Raw genomic sequence first — 19196 nt, 5'->3', positions numbered from 1 at the left:
TGTTGATAAAGCTGCATACGAAATTTGTCAAACGGCTTCACACGATGGTAAAATTTACTCCCGTGAAATAAGATGGCTATTTTATATTCTCATATATATGTACTAACACATCCATATGATTTTGTATCTACTTGAAATAAAAGATCACTCTATCATTTACAGACTGGAATTCAAAAATCCAGAATGATTTTTTTGTGCTATGCACTTGTGAAAAACTCTTCAAATTATTGTAAAGAGGCGAATTATAACTCGTTTGTGACGACACTGGAATTGGCTCTTTCTTATTGTTTTACTTGTTTTTAATGTATTGGTATATTGTACAAGAGTTTGCGGAGTCAGAATCGTGGTTTTGACTGATATAGTCCCACTTGGTCAAATTGGATTATTCTCGGTCGACTCCCAGCACGTGTTTTAGCACGTCGCTTTCTTTACTTGCATGGTTGACAGTCGTCTAGGTAGGGCGTGTTTTTGTTATTCTGTATTTCATCTGTTTTAATCTCTGTTTAATCGAAACTTTAAATTTCTATGTAGATGTTAGGTAAGTCGTAGGAAGTTATGGAACAAATTTGCATCAATATAAAACAACAGAAGTCCAATGCTCAAATATATGGTCACGAAGACCAAAATGAAGTGGAATCGATACCAAATTTTTCACAGTACCAGTAGTCGTCTAGCTTGGCCGAAACGAATGAATGTCACGTCGATGAAATGCGATCACGAAATGGTGCGCAATTTTAAATTTTGAAAACTTCATCACACAAAATTTTTAAGTGAAAAACGAATCCCCTTGAAACAACAGAATAATTACTCTCGAAGTATGTGAATCAAGATTGCGGACACCGGAACGTAGTATGTGTACCAGGTTAGGGTTAGACCATAATTTTATTCCAATTTTCCTTATTTTAGTTATATTACGAGTTCGAAGAATAGCCAAGTGACTCTCGTAGTATTTGTACCTGGAATTATGGCCTAACCCTAACTTGGTACACATACTACGTTCCGGTGCCCGCCATCTTGGTTTATATACTTCGGGGTACCACTGAATGGTAGCTTTCTAGCGACAACCACAGTCTTCAATCACTAAAAACAATTAGCCCAGTAGATAAAGATAAAGGCGTTTTTTTCATGACCACAACAAGATAAAGGGAAAATACCAACAACAACATCTTACAAAACGATCCATTGTTTCGCTTCGTTTTCAAGCATGGTTTTGCCGAATTGGGATTTTAAGAAGTACTATGTAATCTTTTCCCGCTAGCTCTCAAAAGCACAATCACATTCCGCGCATCGACCACCCTTCTCAGTCCCAACTCTTCATTAGCTCTCTTTTTACTCTTGTTTTTAATGAAAAGAAACATCACATTAAGAAAAAGAATCGAAGCAAACTGCTACGAATTACTTATATTACAATGAAAATTAGTCATCCTTGACGAGTTGTTAAGCAAAGTAAGCTCTAACGGAGCACTGCAGAAATTGTCACAGCCAATTTTCATTGTTATCTCTGTATTGAATGAAATAATTCGAGTTGATCAGACGATACAGACCTCAATACTGACCCGGTTGTAATGAGTATTTGCTCATGCTCCAAATTTATCTTAAACCGCTGTATAAATTAATCCCCAAAAATAACGCCAATTTCATTATGACTACTTAATAAATATAGGGAAGCAAAGTCTTAAGTTGGTATGCCTCACGGCTTTCGAAGCGTGCGATCCAACTCTGGTAGAGACCGAAAGTGTATTGCTTTTATGTATATTGCTTTTATCAAGGAATGTTGAGATAAATGGTACTCCCGTGGTGTGTGTACCAGGTTGGAGTTAGGCCATAATTGTATTCCGATTTTCCTTATTTTAGTTCTATCACTAGTTGGGGACTGTCTGTGTTAGCCAAGTGAATATTCCCCTGCCCATAGTTTTCAGTCCCTTTACACAACCTATATAAAATAGGTGAACAAAATTAGTTACCACCGTATTGGTACACATACTTCTGGAGCGCCAGATATATTGTTCAGATGAATATATTCCAGAAATATAGAGCGCGGTATACGTAAGACCCACTTACAACTAAACTACGAATAGATGATTATAACATTACGATATATATTAGTAGAACCAAGTAAAATATTATCCTTTTATATTTTCAGTGTCCATTGTTTTTTCACTCTCGCCAGTCTCCACCTCCTGGGGTTTCTCTTCTGTCATTGCGATCTTGTCGAGTCTTCTCTTTCTCGCCATCCATGCAGCCATTGCTTTTACTTAATCCTCCGCCACACACCTGTCTCGCCTTTTTATACAATTGAAATCTTTTATGATACATCGCGACTTCACTTCTCCACAGATTCATTATATCGGTCAGATCTAAAATAAGTCAGATTGCTGATTTTACAGTATATATAATTTTTGCGCTGATGTTGGTTATCTATGATATATCACTAAACTTGACAATATTGCTTGCCTCTGTATCTATGTAAAAAAAAACAAAAAAAAAACATAAAAAGATACAGGGTGGTAACAATTTAACGCAAAATTTTTCGTCATTGCAACAAATACGTCACAGATAGCGATTCCAATTCCTCTTAACATAGAAAGCTAATTGATAATACTTGACATTCAACACACTCAGTTTTAGAATCTTCTTTCTAAATTCTGGATACCATAGGTATTATCATAGTCGTATGGTGACCGTACATTTGAACCCATGTACATTTGAACCCATGCGTCTATCCACGGGTTCAATCTATATGCGGGTGCTAAAACCCATGGGTTAGGGTTAGTATGGGTTTAACTATCCGTGAAACAAAAAAAATTCCATAGGTGCAATAGCATACAGGTGCAATTGTCATGGGTTCAAATGTACGTGGTTTCAAATGTAATGGAACCTAGTCGTATATATTAAAGAAATGATTGTTTTGGTGAGAAATTATTACTTATCAAGAAACAATGCATCATAAGCCGCAAGGTGGTGAGAACCAACCTCATGTTTCTACACTAATGTGACTTATTTGTAAATTTGAAAAAAAGCGAGTCTCTTGCTTAGAAAGCGCTGCGAACAGGGTTAGAACCTGCACCGGATTCATATTTAAAATCATCAGTTCAATGCGAATTCCTTTTTTAATTTTCAAGAGTAAATTTTGCGTTACTTTTTTAACACCCTATATAAAGTAGTGGTCGGCAACCTTTTTTAAGTGGTGGACCGGTAAAGCCTGACCAAATTTTTGGCGAACCACCTTTATACAAATGAGCCAAGCTTATGTAATAACTTATACGCGTTATAAAATTTGGGTTGACAATATATTCAAAAACAAAGGTGATGCTTTTCAATGCGAGATCTGTGTCTGTTTGCCGTCCATTAACTGTTCCCAATTCGGAGACATGGTCGACAGCGATACACAAAACGGTTTCTCACGTCCAGCCTACTTCGGTATTTCGTTTTTCTAGTTATTATTGAAAACCTGATCTCACATAAGGAAAAAGGTAACAATGCGTGTGTCTGGGTATCTCAAAGACACTTTTCAACTCATTATCATTTGAAATTTCAATCAACTGCTCTATATAAGACAATCCTGTCGTTGACAAGACAATCTCATCGTTCGAAGAAGTTTCGAAGGTTTCATTGCCTCATTTGAGAGCTTAGTATAAATATGACAAAGTACGTAAACTGGACAAATTTTATTGCAATGACTTGCGGCTACAAATACGTATTGCAAATACAACTCATTGTACTTGCTCTTGAAAAATTTTTTTTTCTCGTGTATGATGTTCCAGTATATCTACACTCTCAGTTTCGTTAGATATCGGTGCGCAAGATTCAAGAATTGCTTTATTGATGTTTGTTTAGCCATAGCTAATTTTATAACAAGATGTGCTAACTTGTCGGCGGATTTGTGTTGTTAGATTGTAGATGTTGTATTAAGGCCTTGTCCTTGGACAATTTGTTTGCAAAATAAAATATTGTAGTTACTTGCACTAAAGATCGAAATCGACGTAAAAATGAGGAAAAGGAATATATGTTGATAATTCCGAAAAAAACTGCTTATATTCAGCCAATGGAACGTGCTACATTAGCATCCGCTACATAATTTATAGAACCAAACGTATAACACCCTGGTGTAAACTGTATGGCACTCCGACGTAGCGACTATTTAGTCAAACTTACTATTTTCGTATTCATTGTCCGCACATTCGCATATTTGACATTCCATTGCGCCACCCGAACATTTTTTCATTCCTTCTCCATTCTTGCACTTGATGGGCATTTGTTGACATTTGAAAGATTCCCTCCATTCCTTTTCATCCTCACTATCCGTAAGCTGCCCACAACCAGACCTAAAGTTGAAATTTTGATGAATGAGTTTGATATATTCAACACCGAATTAATTAAAAGCGGAGCGGACATTGCTTGAATTTATAGACACGTATTGGTCATATAACAACAGTTTGATTAAAAAAAAAGTAGGACTTCCTTCATCTTCGTGTACTGAATATTTGAAATTGATTGGTCCAAATGGTTCCATTACATTTGAACCCACGTACATTTGAACCCATGACAATTTCACCTGTTTTTGTTTCACGGATAGTTAAACCAATACTAACCCTAACCCATGGGTTTTAGCACCCGCATATAGATTGGACCCGTGGATATACGCATGGGTTCAAATGTACATGGGTTCAAATGTACGGTCACCGGTCCAAATTAATATATTTTCAATTAAATCATCTTGGCGAAACCATCCTTTATTTTATTTCCAAATTCCTTCTCAATCTAGTGGAACCAAACATTTACACAACATTCTGCTGTTTTACTTTCGATTCCTGGGAACACTTTTTATGGCGTATAGAAGCGTTATATTCTGTCACGCTTGTCCGCCGATAATTTCAACGAGCCGGTGGGGGACGACCTTCGTGTCCGCATTTTCAGCATTGATCACTTATTATATCAACTTCTCCAGTTCCTTTTAGTAACCAGTAGGACTGGGAATTTCAGGAAAAACACTTTAACCGTTGACCGTATAAAATTAACCGGTTAACCGCAGCGTGACGTTTGACGTAATAATTCATAATTTTTGCTTGTTACATCACAATGGTTACAAAGCAAATTCGAGTGATCTTATTTCGGTATTGCTAAACTTATTTACGAATCGTGATAGTTTCGTGATCGCTCTGTGCAAGGTTTATGCAGCGTGCTTCGGACATATGGAAGTATTTCAGTACAACCCGATTCCATTATTAAATGTCATTTGAGTGACAAATTTTCAGTGCTCCGTGTGCAAATTATACTTTGATGTAGTTTAAAGAAAAATAGCATCAACTGCGCACTTGTTGGATGACATTGAATATATTTTGAGATAAAATCGTGAACAATATATTTGGATCGAAAAGTGATTCTGATTTTATCATTGTCAAATTTCATAATCAGCAATCTTCGTACTTCAATGATTTTTCACATTTAATGGGTCCTCACCAATGCAGTGAGTGAAATTCTTTTGAATTAAACTTCACAGGAGATAAATTCGCGACGTAATCATTTTTGAGGAAGTTCATTATAAAGATGATTTGTAGCGGAGATCTCATTCACGGTTAAAATAAATCGTAACCGTTAACCATCTAAAATCGGTTAATCATTCCCAGCCCTAGTAACCAGACTTGCACAGCCAGTATTCTTACCACCAAATTTCAATCTCGGTTTTCCACGACATCATAGCGGTTCTGTATTTGTTAATTTGACACATCCACGCTTTCATCCTAGTCTTTATACACGGAGAGTTGAAGGTACTTGGACAATCAGATACTGTCATACTAGGTCCAGCAAACTCTTCTTGCATCGTTGGCTGTTGCCTCGGAGGTGATTCTGCATAGTAAAGAGAAGGAATGAAATTTAAATTTTTCCAAGATAGACTGTCAGTTTAGGCACTTTTACTTGTTATAAGTATTTTATACAAGATTGCTGTTCTCTATATTTCTTATACCAACAGTCAACAAAATTTCGACAAAGTATTTTTGTTTCAAGCTGTGTTGAATATCTTTTTATAGAAACCCTAAGGCGACTCAGCAATTGATTTATAGCAATGTCGTTCACAATGTTAATCATTCCGCTCCGTCAAGTTACTTGACATGGCACAAAAAGAACATAAAATATTTCGGATTTATTCTACTTCAATGATAGTATTACTGCCCTGAACGCTAGAAATAAGGTAGCACTTGTAATTCAAGTACCTTGTGGAGCAGCAGCTAATGCGATAGGAATCCCAGCTCCTAATCCATCTAGTGAAAATAAACAAAATACCGTTTACTGATTGGTTCCGTCAATAATGTTCGATGAGGCTATTCAGGTAAGCTATTAATCATGTCAGTCTAAACCAAAATATTTTTAATTTGGGAATATCTTAGAACGCAGCCAATTTTGCAGGCGCGATGCAGACATAGTGGTAAAAGCGTTGTTCTTATCTAGGTTGGCATTGCAGGTAAAAAAATTGGATTTAAATCAAAGGTTCGCCACCGGACGGATTCCGTTCTCTCTGAAATAAAGGGCCTCTCCGCTTACCGGGGGCTGTTTGTACAGAGTCCTGTTCGGAATGAAGGAGTTATTTTCTTCTTGGTTATTTCGAAATATCCTTCATTTTCTTCTTGGTTATTTCAAAATATTCTTCATTTTCTTCTTAGTTATTTCAAAATATAGGAGCATAAAACCATGTCCGGAGTGAAAAGTAAACAAAAAAACGTCATAACAATTTTTTTTCTCATAAAATAAACTGCAATTTATTTGAGTTACATAGAGGAATATTTGACAATTTTTGTACCTTTTGGGCCAGTCGCAAGAAAAACAAGATTTCCGGTTCCTGAGTCATCTGATGTAAATAAACAAAATAGTATTTACTGAATTGTTATGCTTACAAGGTATTTCAATGAAATCATTCAGAGAAGATGAATTTCACCCAACTCTCTTAAATAAATAGTTATTCTAGTTTACGTTTACCGCAATTTTGAAAAAATGAGAATATTATTTTATAATAATTAAATAATAAAATATCAATATTGTTATTAATACAATATTATTTTATTTTCTATTACCTACCTCTGTTTTCATTTGAAAGTCTTTCATAAAGCTGTCGCATTCTTTCGCCAATATCTTTGAAATAAAAGAATTCAAGATTGTTAGATTTTAGGGATTGACTTGCCAAATTATTGACGCATTCTTTTGTAAGACTAGGCTTGGTACAAGTAAAATTTGAACTTGTGAACTTATTTATTCTAGCAATTAGAAGAATGACATGCAAAACAAAATATATACCAGAACTAGTATCTCCAGGATTAGCTGGTCTCAATTCAATTTGAACGGGTTCTGTAAAAGAGTTATGTCAGCATTAAATAAAATGGTGTTGCTCCTACGATGTAAATAAGATTTTTCTATTTTGACAACCTTTATTTGACGGTCATCATTTATACGTGAAACAATGGTTTATTCAGTTAGTTTAGTGATTACACTAATATACGTTTGTAAAAATTAATCTTACCTATTTCAGGTCTAGGTTCAGGTATTTTAACTGGATCTACTGCACATTTATAATCACAATATATTGTCCAAAAAAATCTAAGCATATTTTAATAGTGAATAGTGAAGATCAGTGCAGAACAGAACAAATAAAGAAAGGGATTTTTCAAATAAACAACGAATCTCCTATTAAAAGTCTATTAAAGTTTGGTTGCAAACAGTTTACAAAGCAAAGTCACAGCTGATGTGCGATGAATAATCAAGCGTCAGTCAACAAAATTTGTTGGTCACAAAGCCAACATAGTCCGGTTCAAATGGCCATTTTCATCCGACTTTTTTCAAGCTACGTCGTTAAGAAATAATGACATCACATAATTTCATAAATGAACATTCGAAACATGCTAGAAAATTTTAACGGAATTTCTCCATCATCCAACAAATTAATTCTATACTATCTGGTGAATCTTTAGTCGAGTAGTTCAAAGCGTTTTGTTTTTAGCAAATGTGTCCGTAGCATTGTCGAGTTCATCTCATTAGAACTATTCATTAAGAATATTTTTACTATTACCTGATGGTAATTCAAGTATTTCGTCTCTTCCGTTTTCGAGAACTGGAGGTTTTTGATCCACTGAGTGAGATTAAAAATAGCGATATTATGTAAAAATTTTGCAGAAACTCTTCAATATATTTCTGGTATAAAACGGGTAGAGTATTTGAAATCAAATGTATAAATACCTGGACGAGGCTCAATTGACAACTCAGGTTTATCATCTGCAATAAAGAGTTGAATTTTACTCGCTAGGATGTATAAAAATTGAATTACACTAAAAAGCTAATAATCAAAGCATATCATGTTTTATTCATTTGCCCTATTGAAAAAAATAATATATTACCCGTAGGTGGCCCAATCGGTAAAATTGGTTTGCTTTCTTCTCCAGCAGCGGGTTCGGATATATCTGAATAAAAGGTATAAAAAAACACAAGTAAACTAGAGCTGCGTGCAGCTTTAACAGGCTTCCCGCGTAAAAAAAACTGAAGACGCGTTTTGCTCACTGGAGCGTGAAAGCGTGGTCAGTCATGCATAAAATTTGCAATTTATGATGGGGGACTTATTATCTGCATGTGATGTAAATTTCGAGTCTCTAAGTAGTGTCGTTCTCGAGAAGAAGATGAAAATGTAAAATCCTATATTGCTCACTGGAGCGTATCGCCGAGGTCACTCATGCGTATCCTTGACATATCGTATCCGGAACAAGTCCATTAATCATTGTTATGAATTTCAACCCAATAGCATGTATCAATTTTGAGAAATCGCAAAAAAACTGAAGACGCGTTTTGCTCACTGGAGCGTGAAAGCGTGGTCGGTCATGCATAAAATTTGCAATTTATGATGGGGGACTTATTATCTGCATGTGATGTAAATTTCAAGTCTCTAAGTAGTGTCGTTCACGAGAAGAAGATGAAAATGTAAAATCCTATATTGCTCACTGGAGCGTATCGCCGAGGTCACTCATGCGTATCCTTGACATATCGTATCCGGAACAAGTCCATTAATCATTGTTATGAATTTCAACCCAATACCATGTATCAATTTTGAGAAATCGCAAAAAAACTGAAAACGCGTTTTGCTCACTGGAGCGTGAAAGCGTGGTCAGTCATGCATAAAATTTGCATTTTATTGCTAGTTGAGAACTTCTGCACATTTGAGGTGAATTTCAAGTTTGTAGGACCAATTTGAAAAAAAAATAATAAAAATAAATAATAACTAGAGCTGCGTGCAGCTTTAACAGGCTTCCCGCGTAAAAAAAACTGAAGACGCGTTTTGCTCACTGGAGCGTGAAAGCGTGGTCAGTCATGCATAAAATTTGCAAATTATGATGGGGGACTTATTATCTGCATGTGATGTAAATTTCAAGTCTCTAAGTAGTGTAGTTCTCGAGAAGAAGATGAAAATGTAAAATCCTATATTGCTCACTGGAGCGTATCGCCGAGGTCACTCATGCGTATCCTTGACATATCGTATCCGGAACATGTCCATCAATCATTGGTATGAATTTCAACCCAATAGCATGTATCAATTTTGAAAAATCACAAAAAAACTGAAGACGCGTTTTGCTCATTGGAGCGTGAAAACGTGGTCAGTCATGCATAAAATTCGCAAATTATGATGGGGGACTTATTATCTGCATGTGATGTAAATTTCAAGTCTCTAAGTAGTGTCGTTCTCGAGAAGAAGATGAAAATGTAAAATCCTATATTGCTCACTGGAGCGTATCGCCGAGGTCACTCATGCGTATCCTTGACATATTGTATCCGGAACATGTCCATTAATCATTGTTATGAATTTCAACCCAATACCATGTATCAATTTTGAGAAATCGCAAAAAAACTGAATACGTGTTTTGCTCACTGGAGCGTGAAAGCGTGGTCAGTCATGCATAAAATTTGCATTTTTTTGCTAGCTGAGAACTTCTGCACATTTGAGGTGAATTTCAAGTTTGTAGGACCAATTTGAAAAAAAAATAATAATAATAAATAATAATAATAATAAAACACAGGAATACAATAGGTTCCCTGCTGACAAGCAGCGGGAAGCCTAATAATAAATAATAATAATAATAATAATAAATAATAATAATAAAACACAGGAATACAATAGGTTCCCTGCTGACAAGCAGCGGGAAGCCTAATTAGTACATTATATTGCATCGACTTTAACCAAATCTATTGAAAGCATATACAAAAATAAGTTTTTTTTCCGTCAAGTGCTGTTCCCTCTATTATTGCAGGTTTTTCGTCTGAGCCTGTGGAATCGTTTTTGCAAATATACATCCCCATATTATTAAAGAAATCAATGAATTGTCTTTGCGCTTTATTGTATATTAGGGAGAAATTGCGAAAGCAAAGTTTTTAAAAGATGCAGAAGTTTAGCAATCGCTCCGCTGCGATTGAAGAAGGTTTCGCCTTTGTGTCTGCGGTCTCTGTTATACCAATGGAAATTAACGTGTCATTGGTATCGATAAATAATATGCGATGTGTTTTCAAAATTCGTAAGAATCTATGGAAACGCCCAAAAAAAGGTTTTGCTCGATCGACTTAATGATCGATTATTAAACTGATCATTAATGAATCATTTCTTTGAGTTACATGTGAATCTGCTTCTACTAACAGACACCAAGCACAAAAATCGCTTCAGTGGTGTTCCTGATTCGCTCACCAGTAAACCTACTTCTTTTGAAATCGTGTACAATCTTACTTCAAGAAGAATTTCAGTTGAATAAGTTTAAGAATGACAAAAAAAATCGAATTACCTCCTTCTTTAGGTAGTGTTCCTCCGAGAAGTGACGGTTTAGGGTCTGTGTCTTCAGTTTCTATTTGTACAAATAAAACCCGTTGTTAAATTGAAGCACATGATTCAGTAAAACAAAAAATCTACAGATGGCATGATAGAGGTATACAAAATTGTCAGTAATAGTTTTTTTAATATCAATTCAATATTATTTGTGAAGGTATTTAATGCAGAACATATAGATTAAAAATCCCGCTAAGGCATTGACCTTACTTCGGATATCTGTAAAGCTAAAATGACACGGTGTTGGGTACAACTTCTAATCATTAAATCATAACGAATCAAATAGTGTTTTCATGTTATTCCACCTCGAATTGCAGCGTTTTTTTAACAATTAGCGACTGTTCTCCGATCCACAAGTCAAGTCTCCACAAACCCAAATACTGAACATAAAAGCAAAAACAAAAAATAACATAACAGAAAAGCATCACCACACTTTACAATTTTATATTGAAACTCTGCAAGAATATTGCAAATTTCAAATAACATTTATATTAAAAATAGTTATGTCTTATTGAAGAATTCTGGCTTTTTGAACATAGACTACCTTCAGGCGGTGTTCCTCCAAGCAACGTAGGCTTTCCTCCGTCATCCACAATCGGCGTTTCTCCGATTCTTTCGAGTTTTGCTTCGAAGTCTTCTGGTGCTGTGGACCATAATTTTATTTTCAATTATTGCTGAATGCAAAGCATACAATTTTTTTCCATTTACTAATGCCTCATTCATCGTAGCTGTTCTGTGCCGTTAACATACTCAAAATGATGCCAGACAAGACTCATGGCTGTTTCTTACTAAAATGAGACCTGATCTCAATGAGCATTTAAATCATACTCCTTGTAATATCACTATGATAAATGAAAAATAAAAATTGTTTTGACTTTTTGTGTAGGGGCGTTTGGCCGTCATTGAGTTGTCTACGTGGACGCTTCTAGTAACAACATTTTGAAACTTACCATCTTCAATGACGGAAACTTCTTCTTCTGAGGGTATTGGTGGTGGGATATCATCTAGGAAGTATAAAAAATTTTGTTTTCGTTCATTTATTCAAAATTCATAAAAATAATATGTTTCGACTGTGTAACAATAAAATAAAATCATGTTTTATGTGTGCATAGTCCGATTTATATTAAAATCTTAATTCATGTTAATAATGATGTGTTAATGCTCCAAATAGGTCAATTTGCGAGATAAAATTTCTACGCATTAAAGTTTTGGAAACTGAAGGACATTGTTATATTTCATATGAGAACGTAAATCCCCATCTGGTTTTATTAATTAAGGTGTCGAGCTGTATTTATATATTTGTTCTTCATGAAATATTGTTTAAAGGGGTAGAAATATGTACTATATAATCAAATTACAGTCCACTTCACTTTTTGGATCGGCAATTGAAACTGGTAGTGCATCAACAACTGAAATAAAATGTATATTTTCATACAAATTCCGCCATTTTATTATCGGTTGCATATTCATTTGTTAAAATTTTAAAAACATTTCTGAATTTACTGGCCTTTTCCACCTGATACTTAAAATGTTTATGACATGATAAAAAAAATTATCATTTCCGTGCTACAATCCTTATACACTTTGGGCTTCTCGACTGAATCTTCGAAAATATTGGTTGAAATGTTTGTATTTTATCGATAATTTAAAAAACGTTCTAGTTTTTACATTCTACGTTTAAAGTTACCTTCTTCTTCACTAGGAGGCTCGATAATCGCAGGAACTGGCGGTGAGTCAACAACTAAAATAAAACGAATTCATCATTTCACTGCCGGTTTTATACAGCTTTTGAATGACTTTTGAGAACTTGCACATATGTTTGGTAAATTTGGTTTTGGCAATACCAAATTAATATAGAAGTTAAAAGGCCTCTAGTAAAAAAGGCTATTGCAAAGTTTTTGTTATTCAAAATTTATCCACAGTTCTTCGACTTGTGTATATTTTTCAATATTCTTGCACTTGCCAAAAGCCTTTTTCAATTAACAAAAAGACAATGCCAAAATATATGGATACTAATATCCAATAACTAACGCAGAAAAACACTACAACATTTGCATCTTACATTGAAAAACGAAAAAAGCAATACGAAAACGAAAGACAGCGGTGACGTGGAAAGAGTGAGAGAGAGTATTTTTTCGTACCACAAAACGATCCACTTTTCATGTGCAATAATCTGACACAGGGTGGTCCAAACTGCGGCCCGCCGACACATATCGTGTGGCCCGCACAACAATTTTAGCGTACAGGACGAACCATTGGCAGATATTGTATTTTTTTAGCAAAACAATTTTGATTTATTTTTAAACCATTCCAACTGCGAATAGTCCTTTTTCTAATCCCGATGTCGTGATTAATGTTTGTTAAAATCACGGAATTTTATTGTTGAATCTAAAAACGTCAAGACGGTGCCTGTATGGGAATGGCGTCCTGTGATCAGTACAAGGATAATGAGTTGTGCAGACAAAACCAAACCGATGAGATTAACTCGCGTCAAGTAACTCGTCAAGCTACAAGGAATAATTTTTTTTAAATAAAATATTTCATCATACAAGGATTACAAAAAAAGTTGACTTAGAGGAAAGTATTTCCTTACTCACAACAATGTGAAACCACAGTGTTTGGTGTGTTTTCAAGTAATATCTGTCACGAAAAAATGGAATTTTCAGCGACAACAAAACCAAACGCGAGAAGAGATACCAAAAATACCATGATATTTCTCGGGAAGCAATTTTAAAATAACTGAAAACTTTATATATTTTTTTTGAAAAAATAATTTGAAAAATAAACCCTCATCCATAAATATGTTTAAAGTAAGTAAACTGGCGATGTGTTGATCACTTTTGGGTTTTCTCCGTCTGCGGCCCTCGAGACCTTCTCAACCGTTTTTGCGGCCCTTCAACCTCGCAACCTCGGACCACCCTGATCTAACAGAATCAAACGTTTTCGGTACTTGAATGAGTGGTAACGAATAGCGATACGACCACTGGCAGTCATCTGAGTTAGTTACCACCGAATTCGGTCAATAATATTAGATTAAGTTTTACTGGCGTGCTTTTCCCGCAAAATTGACCTCACTGATTTATAACGTTTTCAAACGTACCATCTTCTTTGACGGAAACTTCTTCTTCTGAGGGTGGAGGGACATCAGCTATAGAAAACATAGATAATTTAAGAGACTTTTCATTAATTTTGAATTCGTTCATATATATTTATATTCATAAAAATAACATGTTTCAAAAGATTTACAAAATTGATTTATAAATATATTATGTTATTAAGAAATAGCCTATATATATAGCAAAATTTTGAATAAAAAATCTTGTCATATATGTGCATTATGTCCCGATTTTTCAAAATCTTAATCCATGTCAATAATGATAAAGTGTTAATGCTCGACTGAAAGGCATTGTTATATTTTATATTTACCTAAATCCCCATCTAGTTTAAGTAACCATGGCTCGGGCTGTATTTATATATTTGTTCTTCATCAAATATATATTGTTTAAAGAGGTAGAAATATGTACTATATCATTAAACTTACAGTCCACTTCACTTTTTGGATCGACAATTGAAACTGGTAGTGCATCAACAACTGAAATAAAACGTATATTTTCATACAAATTCCGCCATTTTATTATCGGTTGCATATTCATTTGTTAAAATTTAAAAACATTTCTGATTTACTGGCCTTTTACATCTGATGCTCAAAATGTTTTTAAATCCTTTGGCGCATGTCATGCATTAAACATCAAACTGAAAAAAAAATTATCCATTCCGTGCTACAACCCTGCTTACAGACTTGCCCTTTTTGACCGAAAATTCCATATTTCGCGTAAAATGCTTGTATTTTATCGGTAAATTTAAAAAACGTTCTATTTTAAAAATTCTACGTTTAAACTTACTTTCTTTTTCAATTGAAGCTTCGACAATAGCAGGTACTGGCTGTGGGTCAACAACTGAAAGATGAAGAATTCTGCATTTTACAGACGGTTTTATACAGCTTTTGAATGGCTTTTGGGAACATTTTTGAACAAATAATAGTATTAAAAACTTGCACATATGTTGGGTTAATTTAGTTGCAGCAAAAAATAATCATTAATATAGCCACTGATTTTTTCGCTAAGCTGGAAAACACGATTTACAAATATTAGGTTTTCGGTACATTTACAGTCATCTTAGTCAGTTTCCACCAAATTCGGCAATTATTTTAGATTAGATTTTACGGACGTGCTATTCCCGCAAAGTTGACCTAACTGACATCATTCTTAACCAACATTAAGATCCTTACCCGCGTCCTCTGGTGGCGGCACCGGAACTTCTTCAACTAAACATAACGAATATAATTTAAAACTAGATTAGATATATGCAAAAGTTGTGCTAATTTTAATATTTTATTTCAATTAAAGGATTAAACAATTCGGGGTAGCACTAATTTGTAATTAAAAAAAGCTAGACTGGTACAAAAATATATACTTACTTTGTCCATTACAGACAGAAAACGTCAAAAGTATAAAAGCAATCACAAGCTTCATGTTTCATTTATATTCTATTAATAAATATTAATAAAATTCAAAACTGATACTTTTAGACTCTAAAATGTAGAGTGACAATTGTTTAAATGCCTAATGCCTGGAAAATCAGAGTGTTAAATATTATATTCTTATTCAACACAATGACATTACAAAGCTATTTTTGTTCGTGTTTATAATTATTTACTCATATTATATAAAATATCCTATTCAATCAAGAAGATGATTGATGATATCTTTATCTCTGCAAAACGGTATTTTATAGGGGACAGAAATGACGAACGTATTCGTCTTTGAACTCGCATAAATTATTTACTTTATGGAGATCCTTTCACCAAGTCATTAGGAGTCATCCTGACTACCTGTATCTCGCCATGTCTGTGTTGAATAGGTCTAATCCGGCCAGGGATCTTTTCTTTCATTTATAATCTATCTAAGTTTGATTGAATGTTTGTATCTGTTTTTTGCAAAACTTTTATAATAAAAAAATGACCGCCATCTATGAAACAACGCAGTCCGATACAAATTTTTCTAATAAAAAACTAACTTCTAAAAAGCAATGTTAAATAAAGTTCTAATGTTTATTCAATCACTCCTCGATATATATTTTTCTTTTTCAATGATCATTCAAAACGCCAATAAGTTATCGGATGTTGTCATAATGCAGTAAATGTTATATTCCCACATAATATAAACATATTGCTTTAAAGGTGAAATATTTTCTTGTTAAGGCGTACTTAGTGGATACTTATACCAAACACGGTAAGATAATGAACTTTCCTTCGAATTTCTAAAACCATCGTCAAGGTTTAGTCCATCGAAGCAGTATTCAATGAAAATCTTGGCTAATATAATGCCCAAACACCCTGTAACCAGTAGTGGGATTCAGCCGGTTCGCATCGGTTCTATAGAACCGTCTCACGGAATTTTATGAGATCAGCGAACCCGTTAGCATCACACGACTTTTTGTAACAGAACCGTCTGAAAATTCGACATTTGTATGATGGAACCGGCTGACAAAAAAATTGAATCCCACCACTGCCTGTAACTACAAATTAGCAAACACTAACCATCGGCTGTCTCCTGTACAAAATCACAGTCTTAAACTGCTAACAATATAAAATTTGCCTTAATTCAGGCCCATTCTTGTGCAACAAAGTATGAATTCTTATGAATGCTCACCGGTTCAATGAACGTTAATTAAACGATTGAATAAAGGTGTGTCTTTTGGCATCTGAAGAGGATAATTTGTGCTTCATGATTATCAGTAGTTACAAAACATCTGAAACAAATTAATACGCTTATTCATGTAATAAGTCGATGTACAAATATACGTAAGCAAGCTAGTTAAATCTAATATTATATATAATGATATCAACTACATTTTTCCACCAAAACACTGTTTGTAGCAACGTGCGTAGTTGTCACTATTCAAGATGATCCAAAATGTTGAATCCGTGAAACTTCATGCATTATAGAAACATTGCTGCGTGTGAAATCCGTATAATAATGGCATTTACATCATTCTTATCGATCTTTAGATCGGTAAGTATGTTGGTAGGTATTTGTCTGTTTGTCTGTCTGTCTGTTAGATGCACGCAATATCTCACGAAGGCGTGGTTGCATCTGCATGTGCATTCGTCATATCTCGGTTCAGGAGCCTATTGATTTTGAATGAATTATATCGTATAGTTAGCGAGTTAATAATTAATTAGTGATGGGACACAAGGTGTCACTGTGGAGTAAGAGGTCTGTTTTGGGGATCCCCTAACTTTCGATCGATAAGTCTTCGGTCTCTGACCGATATTCTCGTTTCTTATAATGCAACAAACAGTTATTTGCATAGCAATCATTACTGATCAATACAAACTTGAAGCAGGTCGGCAACTATAAAAAATATATTGAAATGAAATGGGTATATATATCATCTGCTTTGGAGGCTCCTTTTCATTTTTCAATTTCTATTGAGTTCTAGTACATCGGATTATTTGCCCAGCATTTTGCTGTTTCAATGTAATTCACTGGGGCATTTCTATCGCGACAAATGGGGCACTTTATTCTGTTACGCTGTTTTGCCGCGATATTTTCAGCAAACTCTTTGCTTTGCGGTATCAATTCGCGACTTTTGTGTCTACATATTAAGACATTGCTCTCTTGTTACAGATAATTGTACTTTACTAACGCAATAAGAGACAGTCAGTTTCAAGCTTTTATTAATTCCTGGTGAGAGTAGTTTTGCTAATATATTTCTTTCCATTCTACTTTAATATGCATCTTTTTATTTTCTAATAGACGAATTATTTCGGCTGTTGTTCATTTAAGTTTTTTGTGATATTAGAATGTGTGCATGAACTAATGTTAAGTCCAACAAATTCAAGGTCATTAGTTATTTATAGCTTCAATGACTTTGAATGAAATGACGAGCCAATCATTTGATTTTATGAACTTCCTTCCTAGTCTTTACACGATTGAATAGAATTGAATTGCGGTCATGGTAACGCCCTTGTCACATCATGGCTATTCTCTATAGTCTATGACGCTATACCCTCGATTGTTCATCTTTATATTGTTACATGAGTACTGAGTAGATAATATTATACCATACAAAAGTCGAGGTGTTTCATATCTTAGGCTCAATATTTTTATGATAAATTAATAGAATTCACAATTCTAATTGTTGAAGTTTTTCTACAATGTATCTATCATATCCTTGATTTGCTTTGTACATTTTCAACTCAATTGTACAAATGACTTAACTTGACTTCAAACGGTGTTAATTGGGTTCGGAAGATTTAAGTGGGCTTTTAAAAAATGCGTTGCCTAAACCCCGGAACGGTTTATTACCGTTTATTAGGTTATTTTATCACAGAAAATTGTTAATTTCGCTTTCCTCGGTAGCGCCCAGTCTCATCGGCGGGTTGCATAATGTCTCAGAATGACCTTGACAGAAGTTATTTTTAAAGAAAATTTTTTTTACCCCCTCAATATTCACGGCCCAGTGATTTAGGGTTATTGCAGGTATTTGAGAGGTGTTATTATTAATAGAAAGAGAATCGGCATAATTGGAAAAAATTTTGTGGATCATTTTGACGGAATTTTTATACGTACTCCTAAGTCACAGTCTCGCGATTTTGGCTTATTTCAGACATCAGACACATTTCTCGACTCATTTAACGACCTTTTTACATTATCCAAACTTTACCTGGCGTTATCATCACAGGAAGCGCCGCTTCAAATATTTGTATCGAAGGTCGAAGGTAGTATAAATTGCTCACATATTTCACACAAATATGTTTCCATCAATTGAAAAAAAACAGACAAATTTTTATTGCAATATCGGGTCTCACAGGAGATATAGCCTTGTAGCCAATGTCAACATTAAATCGATTATTCCATTATTTGCGGAGAGGTTTCGTTTACTCACTCCACAATTACTCCGCAATTTTATAACCACTTGATCTGGTTAAATAAGCTTTGTTGCAACCAGGATCATGACCCAATGTACCTGACGATGTATAATATTACAGTAAATCTTATATAAAATATACTAAAAAAACTCATCCAACCCTGTCTTTGAAGTCGTAAATTGAATAATGCTTTTTTAGAAACCCAAGACTGAAACGTTTTTACGGCTTCAGCTTTAACAACGAGAATATCGGTCGGAGACCGAAGACTTATCGATCGGAGGTTTGGGGATCCCCAAAACAGTGCTCTTACTCCATAGTGACACCGTGTGTCCCATCACTAATTAATTAATAACTCGCTAATTATAAGACATAATTCTACGAAAGTCAATAGGCTTCTGTTCCGAACTATGATGAATGCAC

At 34.6% G+C, this 19196-nt stretch overlaps 2 protein-coding genes across 5 annotated transcripts in view; one reads left to right on the top strand and one right to left on the bottom strand.

The window, feature by feature from the left end:
- Positions 1-1333: 1333 nt before the first annotated feature.
- On the bottom strand, positions 1334-15465 carry LOC120344898 (uncharacterized). Of its 3 annotated transcripts, none has more exons than XM_078112466.1 (20): positions 15318-15465; positions 15129-15164; positions 14743-14796; positions 14382-14432; positions 13941-13988; positions 12528-12581; positions 11791-11844; positions 11385-11483; positions 10800-10859; positions 8382-8444; positions 8224-8259; positions 8057-8116; positions 7511-7549; positions 7288-7338; positions 7072-7125; positions 6797-6844; positions 6213-6260; positions 5664-5847; positions 4156-4325; positions 1334-2357 (listed from the first exon to the last, which is right to left on the bottom strand). In XM_078112466.1, exons 1-20 carry the CDS (start codon positions 15370-15372, stop codon positions 2158-2160), a joined length of 1464 nt encoding a protein of 487 aa, XP_077968592.1. In that variant the 5' UTR covers positions 15373-15465; the 3' UTR covers positions 1334-2157. The 3 variants fall into 3 exon arrangements, with proteins under 3 accessions (XP_077968592.1, XP_077968593.1, XP_039270414.2); XM_078112467.1 differs by having other exon boundaries at positions 7511-7546; XM_039414480.2 differs by lacking the exon at positions 7511-7549.
- The window catches only part of LOC120344932 (myeloid differentiation primary response protein MyD88-like), a 179651-nt gene continuing 164356 nt past the window's right edge, over positions 3902-19196 (top strand). For both annotated transcript variants that reach the window (XM_078112468.1, XM_039414270.2), the window contains exon 1: positions 3902-3913. The gene's annotated coding sequence lies outside the window, so the exon portion shown is untranslated. The remainder of the gene's footprint in view (positions 3914-19196) is intronic.

This window comes from Styela clava, chromosome 5 (assembly GCF_964204865.1).
Source record: "Styela clava chromosome 5, kaStyClav1.hap1.2, whole genome shotgun sequence".
NCBI classification, from domain to species: Eukaryota; Metazoa; Chordata; class Ascidiacea; order Stolidobranchia; family Styelidae; genus Styela; species Styela clava.
The sequence above is the reverse complement of the archived record's forward strand: the minus strand, read 5'-3'. Positions and strand labels throughout refer to the sequence as shown.

Bases quoted from the DNA above. Each gene is read 5' to 3' on its own strand.
- LOC120344898 (XM_078112466.1), bottom strand. From the start codon at position 15,372: ATGAAGCTTGTGATTGCTTTTATACTTTTGACGTTTTCTGTCTGTAAT. The intron at 14,433-14,742 runs GTAAGTTTAAAC...GTTTTATTTCAG, and splicing joins AGCTTCAATTGAAAAAGAAA to TTGTTGATGCACTACCAGTT. The intron at 11,845-12,527 runs GTAACTTTAAAC...TATACTTCCTAG, and splicing joins GCCTCCTAGTGAAGAAGAAG to ATGATATCCCACCACCAATA.